The sequence below is a fragment of the Leptonychotes weddellii genome, chromosome 1, assembly GCF_054177405.1.
Source record: "Leptonychotes weddellii isolate Sample4059 chromosome 1, ASM5417740v2, whole genome shotgun sequence".
NCBI classification, from domain to species: Eukaryota; Metazoa; Chordata; class Mammalia; order Carnivora; family Phocidae; genus Leptonychotes; species Leptonychotes weddellii.
In genome coordinates this window covers 635,113-644,410 of record NC_138369.1, presented here as the reverse complement: position 1 = coordinate 644,410, position 9,298 = coordinate 635,113, and the positions used below count along the sequence as shown (strand labels likewise).

Below are 9,298 nucleotides of genomic sequence, written 5' to 3'. Positions count from 1 at the left end.
GCCGCCGCCCTGCGCACGCCCGGGCGCGCTCCCGCACGGGGCCTCCGGGGGCGGGGCCAGGGGTGCGCCCGCCGGAGTGCGTGCCTGCGTGCGTGCCTGCGTGCGGTCCCGCCGCACGGCGGCCTTGCTCCTTCGCAGCTATCGGCGTCGCCGCGGTGCACGCCGGGAAGTGGAGTTCCGCGCGCCGGCCCCGCCCGGCGGAGGGGAGCGCGCGGCCGAATGGCGTGCGTGCGTGCGTGCGTGCGCGCTCGCGCTCGGGCCCTCCGAGCTAGGCACCGCGGGGCGCAGGCGCGTCTGGGCTTCCTTGTTTGATCTCAGGTCGGAAGTGGCGCGCGGGGTCAACGGTGGACAGAGGCCACGCCCGGTGCGGGGTCACCCGAGGCGGCGGTGCCCCTTTCCTGGCCGGCGTCCCCGCTGCCCCCGCGGAGCTCGTCTGACGGGAGGAGAGGCTCAGGGGAAGACCTGGCGGGGCGACCCCGCCGCGTGTCCCCGGCCCCTGCAGATGCGGTTCTGGGGTCAGCGCTGCAGGCGGCCGCGCAGCCCAGGGCAGTCCGCCCGGCGTGTCCGCACCTCGTGAGGACCCGTGCCCTGTTGTCGGGCGGTGGTGCGCGGCTCCGCCCGCTCTCTCCGCCGGCGGGAAGTCCATGTATTCATCATCGTAAAATTAAATGAACGGAAGGAGCGGCGGAACGAGGTCACAGGCAGACGGCACGAGACCGGCCATTTACAACACCTCTCACCTCGCCCGCTTTCCAGTTTGCAGAGCGCGTGGGCACCTGTGTCACTCACTCCCAGCAGTCGCCAGAGCAGAGTAACTCCTTAGTCCCCATCTGCAGGTGGGAGAGGGCGGTCCGGCGGAAGGCCAGGGAGTGGTCAGGGCGGCGTCGGGCCGGCGTCGGGCCGGCGTTGTGTCCCTGCCCTGGGGACTGTGTTCATGCACCGCTCCGTAACGTTTTGCAAGTCACAGGAATCAGTAGCAGTTGGCAGGGACTGGTACCCCATTGGGGGCCCCGGGGAGCTGGAAGAACGTACCCAAGACATGTGGAGAAGAGGGCGCTGGGGACAGACAGGCTTAGCTGGGTGTCCCTGTTGGGGGAAGCAGACATGAAGCAAACAAAGGAGGAAGCTCAGCAAGCCCACTTCCAGGAATTTATCCCTCAAATGCTGGCCCCGCCAAGTGCACAGAGATGTCCCATGATGCTCACAGCCCACTAACAGAGGAGCAGAACATTTGGAACAACCCACACATCCATCCATTGGTATCTCCATAAATAAGCCATGAAGGGCCTGAGCGAAATACACAGGATGTGGTCAAATGAAGGAAGCCAGACACAGACTGCTTAAAATAATATATTTTTAAAAATACAGACACTGAGGGGCCTGGCTGGCTCAGTACATCGTGGGACTCGTGATCTCAGGGTCATGAGTTCAAGCTCCACTTTGGCATACAGCCTATTAAAAAGATATGTTAAGGGCGCCTGGGTGGCTCGGTTGGTTAAGCATCTGTCTTCGGCTCAGGTCATGATCCGGGAGTCCCAGGATCGAGTCCTGCATCGGGCTCCCTGCTCAGCAGGGAGTCTGCTTCTGCCTCTGACCCTCCCCCCTCTCATGCTCTATCTCATTCTCTCTCTCAAATAAATAAATAAAATCTTAAAAAAAAAAGAAGATATGTTAAAAATACAAACACCTACCAGGAATAAAATAACAGAGTCGTGTACCTGCCACTGGAACAAACATATGTTAGTGCTTTGTTATGTTTACTTCATATCTTTCCAAAAAGATAAACTAGGCAGTTGGTTTTTCTCTCCTTCCTAACTCATTTCCTGCCTCTGCCCCAGAGCAAATGCTGGACAATAATGGATATGCGGACACTTCTGAGTTTAATCCTAGCATGGATACGTGCATATCCAATACACAAAATACACTTTTGGTCTCTTAATGTTGTACGATACACATAAAATTCAAGATCGTAACCATCTTGGGGTGCCTGGGTGGCTCCGTCGTTAAGCGTCTGCCATCGGCTTAGGTTGTGATCCCAGGGTCCTGGGATCCAGTCCCGATCAAGTCCCGGAAGCCTGCTTCTCCCTCTCCCACTCCCCGTGCTGTGTTCCCTCTCTGTGTCTCTCTCCAAATAAATAAAGTCTTTAAAAAAAAAGATCGTAACCGTCTCTTAAGCGCACAGTCAGCGGCATGAAGCACACTCACACCGTCCTGTTGTCACCCCCACCCTCTGTCTCCAGAACTTTCCATCTCCCCACACGGAGACTCTGTCCCCACGAAGCACGGACTCCTCACCCCCTGCCCCAGCCCCAGCTCCCACCCTCTCCTCTCTGTCTCTGTGGACGGGCCTCCTCTGGGGACCTCCTGGGAGTGGGGTCCTGGGGGATGTGTCATTCTGGGTCTCGCTCCTTTCACTGAGCCCAGTGTCCTCAGGGTCCCTCCACATCATGGCAGGTGTCAGGGTCCCTTCCTTCCTAAGGCTGGAGCGTGTTCCAGCGTGTGTTTATCCTTCACACACTGATGGACATTTGGATTGTTTCTGCCTTTTGGTCTAACCCATTCACTTACTGTTTTTTTTTTTTTAACTTTAAAAAAAATTTTTTTTTTTTTAAAGATTTTATTTATTTATTTGACAGAGAGAGAGATAGCGAGAGCAGGAACACAAGCAGGGGGAGTGGGAGAGGGAGAAGCAGGCTTCCCACAGAGCAGGGAGCCCGACGCGGGGCTCGATCCCAGGACCCTGGGATCATGACCTGAGCCGAAGGCAGACGCTTAACGACTGAGCCACCCAGGCGCCCCTAAAAAAATTTTTTAAGTAGGCTCCACACCCAGCGTGGGGCTTGAACTCACGACCCTGAGATCTAGAGTTGCACACTCCATAGACGGAGCTGGCCAGGTGCCCCACGTATCACTTATTCTTGTTCATCCCCCCACCCCAGTAGGCTGTGAGCTCCAGGGGAGTCAGGATGGGACCCACGAAGTAAGGTACTCCATATGTGTCTGATGAATGAATGAACGTCACTTCCCAGGACCAACTGCACTACAACAGGGCTAGCAAACTTTTCCTGTACAGAGCTAACTAGTAAATATTTTTGGGTTTGTTGGCTGTAAGGCTTCATAGCCATGACTCACCTGGACTATTATAGCCAGAAAACACCAGAGTGCTGATGTTAACAAATGGAGATGGCTCTGTGCCAATAAAACTTTATTTACCAACGCACAAATGTGAATGTCATATAATTTTTACATGTTGTAAAATACTCTTCCCCCCCACAACTATTTAAAAATGTAAAAACCGTTCTAAGCTGTACCAAAACAACAGCAGGGGGATGTGATCTGCAGGCGGATGCCAAGTCTGTAACATTTAAATGTTTTGCTCAAACGTGTCACCTTTCTAATCAGAAGTATATATATTATATACGTATACACGGTCTTCTAAGACTGGAGTCAGGGGCGCCTGGGTGGCTCAGTCGCTGAGCGTCTGCCTTCGGCTCAGGTCATGATCCTAGGGTCCTGGGATCGAGCCCCACATCGGGCTCCCTGCTCCGCAGGAAGCCTGCTTCCCCCCTTTCCCACTCCCCCTGCTTGTGTTCCCTCTCTCGCTGTGTCTCTCTCTGTCAGATAAATAAATAAAATCTTTAAAAAAAAAAAAGACTGGAGTCAGATACATCCCTCCTCTCATCCTCTCTGCCGCAACTTGCTGTGCACCCTCAAGGAAGTCACTTTCCCTCTCTGATTCCAGGCTGTGACGTGCAGACAGTTGCAGCACACACTAGGGCCTCTCACAAAGAGTGGACACAAGGAAGGACCACGTGTCACTCATTCACCAACAGGAGCAGGAACAAGAGTGGTTAGCCCATTTGGGAGAAGAGGAAGCTGAAGCTGGAACAGAGACCGTTTGGCTAAGTTGGCAGCCAGACGGTACTGTGCCCATGGCTACTTTCTGGGATGTGGTCCAAATTGCGTGTAGGTGACCGCTGGGAGGTCCCTTATGTCAGGGGACACTGAAACCACAGGGGAGGCTCTGAGCTGACCACCCCCTCACTGCTTTCGCTGGGGTCTGTGTGGGCAGCCGCCTCCGAGAGCTCCCCAGCGGCCTCCGCTTTCTGCTCTTCCTGGCCCTGTGAGATCCCTGCCCTCGTGTGCCTGGCCATGGTGAAGGGATGTCGCTTCTGTGATTAGGTCTCAAACAATTCTGACATTGCAGACTCTCATGCTGTCACGTTGGGGAGGCCCTCCCGCCAACGGCCAGTGAATGGGCTTGGAAGCGGATCCTTCCCTAGGGGAGCCCTCAAAGGCACCCCCATAACTGGCTGGCCTCCTGACAGCGCATTCTGAGAGGGCGTGAAACAGAGGACCCAGCTAAGGGTTAAGAAAGGTGTGTTGTCTGAAGCGGCACCTTTGGGTCACTTGTTACACAGCAACACCTAACAAATATAACCTGCCTTCTGTCTCAGGCAGGGCGTTCCGGGGCATCGCTTAAATTGGGTGACATTTAGCGAGTGCCACCTGCATAGACTGCACAGGGCGCCTTCCGCGCGGCGGCCGCTAGGGGCCCCCGGGTCCACCGCGCGGTCCGTCCCGGGACCGCCCCCCGACCTGCGGGCCGGCCCCGCCCCCGGCCCCGCCCCCCGGCCCAGAAGGCCTCGCAGGGACAAGGCCCGCGCGTCGCCAGCCGAGTCCAGGCGCGCGTTCCAGCCGCAGCATGAGCGCCCCCGCCGTGCCCCCCATCTTCGCCCCCGGCGAGAACTGCAGCCCCGCGTGGCAGGCGGCGCCCGCGGCCTACGACGCGGCGGACATGCACCTGCAGATCCTCGGCAAGCCGGTGATGGAGCGCTGGGAGACCCCCTACATGCACGCGTTGGCGGCCGCCGCCTCCTCCAAAGGTAGCCGGGCGCGCAGGGGTAAACTGAGGCTGAAGGTCGCTCAGATCCGGTGTCCAGCCCGCTCTCCAGCTGAGGTGCACCCGAGCCTCCCGTGTCTCTGTTTTCCCGCCTGCAAAATGAGGCTAGCGGGGGGCAACGGGGAAATAAAAGCGGGTGCTGCCGGCAGGGGCTTGCACACAGCCGGCGCCTCCTAAGTATCGGAACTTCCTATCCGGGGGTAACGGGCCCCCACCCCGCAGATGGGGACAGGCTCTCCGACGATGACCTCGCGTGGAGCTCGGCCGCTATCCCCGCATGAAGCCAGGGAGGCCGTGTTGGCCCGAGTGGGGGGCGCTGCCCAGGCACACGCGGGCAATGTTCCTGCCCCGGGGTCCCCGGAAGCCCCGCCCGGGCTAAGAATAGCTCCGGGAAAGCTGAGGCTGGGAAACAGCTGTAGGGGTGGCCCTGTGCCTAGGTCAGAGACTGCGGGGTGCCCCGGGGCGGGGCGGGGGTCCTCCCGGCGGCCGTGTTTCTACCTGGCCAATAAGCGTACCCAGCGTCCCTGCATAGTTGGGGTGTCCCCCTTGCCTGTCTTTGGGCCAGTGGGGACCCACCTCCTTCCCAGGTGTTCCAGGCCCCAGGCCTCAAACCCACCCCCACCCCCGTTTCATTGTAGCAAGGAGGGTAGACAAAAGTAACCAACTCAAGAGATAAGCGCTACCAGGGCTCAAAGTCCAGGGTCTGCCCTCCCCACTGGGGCCAGGCCTCAGACCGGCTGCCCACACGTCCCTGGCCAGAGCCCATGCCGCTCCCGCTCAGGCCTATTGTGTTCCAAACCACCCTCCGCCTCTGCCCTACTTGTGCCCTCCCGGCCTTGTGGCAAACATTTCTCTCCGCAAAGGCCCTGCCCTTGTGCCCCCTCCTCCAGGCAGCTGCCCAGCCCCAGCCTGGCATGTGATACTGGGTTCTTTGTGTGACCAGGGGGCCGGGTGCTGGAGGTGGGCTTCGGCATGGCGATCGCGGCCTCCAAGGTGCAGGAGGTCCCCATCGATGAGCACTGGATCATTGAGTGCAATGACAGCGTCTTCCAGAGGCTCCAGGACTGGGCCCAGCGGCAGCCACACAAGGTGCCCACCTCTGCCTGCGCTGCCCCCGGGGGAGGGCTGGGTAGCCGCTGAGATGGAGGAAGTGGTCTTCTCCCCTGGGAGCTCCTCTGCCCTCTCCCTTACAGCAGGTGGGGAGAGCCTGGACACCTGGGACCCTCAACCTTCTCTTTTCTCCCGGGCCCCTAGGTGGTTCCCTTGAAAGGCCTGTGGGAGGACGTAACACCTACCCTGCCAGATGGCCACTTCGATGGTGAGGCGGGGGCTGGGAGCCGGGGGAGGGGGCGCCTCTGCCTGAGTTTCCACCACTAGCCCCCGTCCTTGGCTTGCAGAGGGACCTTGTACGGAACACACAGCAGTGCTGCACTGGGGGGGGGGGGGGGGCCGGGCAGACCCCGGAGGAACAGCTGTGGGGGACGCTTCCCTGCTGTCCCCGGAGGAGGCAGCATGCTATGAGCTCTGGGCGGGGCCCGTCTCCACGTGCACACACCGCTGAGCTCTGGCCCCCACCCCGCTTCCCGTGCAGGGATCCTGTATGACACGTACCCGCTGTCCGAGGAGACCTGGCACACACACCAGTTCAACTTCATCAGGGTAGGACCTGCTTGGGGGGACGGTCACCCCCAGGGGTGAGTGCAGGTGGCTGCCGTTCACACACGGAGCACCTCTCCTTCCTGTTTCTCCGTCCTGCTGGGGGGTGGGAGGCCCACTGGGCAGTGGCTTCTGTCCATACCCCAGACCTCCGTCCTGACCACTGTCCCTGCCCAGGGCCATGCCTTTCGCCTGCTGAAGCCTGGAGGCATCCTCACCTACTGCAACCTCACGTCCTGGGGGGAGCTGATGAAGTCCAAGTACTCAGACATCACCACCATGTTCGAGGTGTGGCAGCCCGGGAGCTCCCTGTGGGTCCACGCCCCAGCCCCAAGCCAGGCAGCAACCTTGGGGCGGCGGCGGGAGTAGCCTGTGACCTGGGGAGGGTCCCTGGCCTCAGGGCCTGGTCTCCTGGGTGGATTGTGAGCCTCCACTTACAAGTCAGGTAAGGTCTCAGCTCAACGGCCTTCCGTGGCTCCCCAGTGCCCTCAGGACACAGGGATCCAGTCCAGGCTCCCCACCCAGGCATCCCGCCTCACTCTGCCCTCCTCCACCCAGCAGGTGTGTAGGTTTAGGCATGCTGTCCCTGCCGCTGGGTGTGCGGTGGGCAGCCTGCTGGTGCCCCACGAGAGTCAGGACATTGCTACCTTGAGTTTAGACACCCGGAGGATGCCCACCCCAACTCGGGCTTCCTGGTTCTGTCGGTCAGCAGTCGGGCTGCCGTGCCCAGCTCCCAGGGGCCTTGGCAATTGTGAATACCATTCTAGGAAGAGTGGGTGCTGCGGGTGTCTCGTGAGGCCCCAGGGCCCTGCAAGCGACCTGGCGCTCCCCCACCCCCCAGGAGACACAGGTGCCAGCCCTGCTGGAGGCGGGCTTCAGGCGGGAGAACATCCGCACGGAGCTGATGGAGCTGGTCCCCCCCGCTGAGTGCCGCTACTACGCCTTCCCGCAGATGATCACACCCCTGGTCACCAAGCACTGAGCCCACCCAGGCCCCTGGCTCAACCACCGCTGTCCCTGTGCCCCCACTCAGTGCTTTTGCAGCCAGGGGTGCAGGCTCCGGGCTCTCAGCCCTGGGTTCGAGTCCGGCCACACCCACAGTGGGACAGAGCGTAAACTTCCCTGACCGTCCCTGCAGTGGGAATACCGTGACCTCCCTGTCCGCATCCTTGAGGACAAAATAAATGCTGACCCTGGGCGTGCCCAATCAGCAGGACCGTGTGCTTTCACTGACTTCTCCTGCCCCTCCAAACAGTAAAAGCAGCAAAACACCATCTGTTAAGTGGGCCCCCCGGGAGATGGGGCCGCTCCGCACCACCACCTCTGAGCGGCATGTGACCCTACACGCGACCCGCCCGTGCCCACAGCAGACCCACAGGACCAGTGGATCGTAGCAGATGTAAAGCTTGTCAACCTCCTCCCTCAGCTGGCTGCTGGGGTACGGAGGGGGTGCGCTCATCAGGGCCACACGGCCACTGAGTCTCTGGTCCCACCCGGTCAGGTCAGGCTGAGCCTCCAAACAAAGCAAAACCTTCAAACCCAGCCGTGCTCCCCAGGACCCCCGCCTCACCCCTAGACGTGGAGCCGCTCTTCTCACCACAGGCTCTTGGGCCCGTCCACTCCCCTCCTTCAGGGCCTCAGTGTCTCCGTGCACAGAAGGTGGGACGGGGCCTGCCCAGGACAGCACTGACCTCTCACACCCCCAGAGCCCACACTGCCCACCGGTCGCGCAGGGAGGGGGAGGGGGAGGCCAGCTGGGTCTATCGGTTTATTGACCATCCTGAGGGGTGCTGCAGGGGCCGGAGGGGCCGGCCCTACCTGCGGTACCAGATCCTCAGCTTCTTCTCCCGCTTGATCTTCTTCTGCAGCTGCAGGATGCCGTACAGCAGGGCCTCGGCTGTGGGTGGGCAGCCTGTGGGTGGGACTGTGCCTCAGTTTCCCTGCTGGCAGGGAGGGGGCGGAGCTCATCCTGGACCCTGGGAGGGCAGCCAAGGCCCCCGCAGACCAGTGACTGGATTCTGGGACCTGTGCCTGTCCTCCCTGCTGGGGCCACGGACCCACCCCCTGCCACTTGGCAAAGGCTGCCTTGCTCAGGATGGTCAAAGGGCGTGGCCAGACGCAGCAGCTGGAGGCCAGACGGGGCCCTGGGACGAGGAGGGGGCAGCAGAGCCACGTCTGCAGAGAGGTCTGACCTGGGGCCCCCTCTCCAGCACCTCCTCTAGCCTGTACTGCCCAGGCTGGGGGTTCGGCCCATCACAGGGAAGGAGCCACCGAGTTCCTGACCCTGGCGGTCAAGCCTCGAGCAGTGGGGAGGACTAGGATGCCCATCCTGGGCCCAGCTGCCCTGTCCGCTACCCCCGATGACCTGGCTCAGGACCTCTGGGAGGACAAGGGCAGGTGGCCTCCGGACCCCAGGCCATGCTCGCCCCTGGTGGCGGTGGGCACTTGGAAAGCAGGGAGGGAGGGGGGAGTTGAGGGGGCAGAGCAGCCAGGCTGGGCAGGGAGGCCCACGGGAGGGGAAGCCCTGGAAAAATGCTCCCCTACAGTCCCCATCCCCACCACCCAGCCGGAAGAAGCAACGGACCCGAGGGGCCTGGAAGGCCAACCACGAGCACGTCCGGCCCTGGGCCCAGCATCCTGCAGTACCGTCCCAGTACCGCCTGATGGAGGGGCCAAGGCCCTGTGGAGATCTGCCCCCGGTCACATACCCCACAAGGCAGCTGAGCAGGGCCTGGCCTC

At 61.0% G+C, this 9,298-nt stretch overlaps 2 protein-coding genes across 3 annotated transcripts in view; one reads left to right on the top strand and one right to left on the bottom strand.

Annotated features, from left to right (window-relative positions):
• Window positions 1-4,643: 4,643 nt before the first annotated feature.
• Window positions 4,644-7,769, top strand: GAMT (guanidinoacetate N-methyltransferase). Its single transcript, XM_006745936.3, has 6 exons — window positions 4,644-4,886; window positions 5,847-5,992; window positions 6,158-6,221; window positions 6,495-6,562; window positions 6,737-6,847; window positions 7,401-7,769. The coding sequence occupies exons 1-6, from the start codon at window positions 4,706-4,708 to the stop codon at window positions 7,539-7,541; spliced, it is 711 nt and encodes a 236-aa protein (XP_006745999.1). The 5' UTR covers window positions 4,644-4,705; the 3' UTR covers window positions 7,542-7,769.
• A 545-nt stretch (window positions 7,770-8,314) lies between these two features.
• The window catches only part of NDUFS7 (NADH:ubiquinone oxidoreductase core subunit S7), a 6,457-nt gene continuing 5,473 nt past the window's right edge, over window positions 8,315-9,298 (bottom strand). For both annotated transcript variants that reach the window (XM_081825753.1, XM_081825759.1), the window contains exon 8: window positions 8,315-8,471. In XM_081825753.1, the coding sequence (XP_081681879.1) occupies window positions 8,374-8,471 (98 nt within the window). In that variant the 3' untranslated portion in view covers window positions 8,315-8,373. The remainder of the gene's footprint in view (window positions 8,472-9,298) is intronic.

Excerpts from the sequence above, each read along its gene's own strand:
- GAMT (XM_006745936.3), top strand. The coding sequence starts at position 4,706 with ATGAGCGCCCCCGCCGTGCCCCCCATCTTCGCCCCCGGCGAGAACTGC. Across the intron at positions 5,993-6,157 it reads CCCAGCGGCAGCCACACAAG|GTGGTTCCCTTGAAAGGCCT; the intron begins GTGCCCACCTCT and ends CCGGGCCCCTAG. Across the intron at positions 6,563-6,736 it reads ACCAGTTCAACTTCATCAGG|GGCCATGCCTTTCGCCTGCT; the intron begins GTAGGACCTGCT and ends GTCCCTGCCCAG.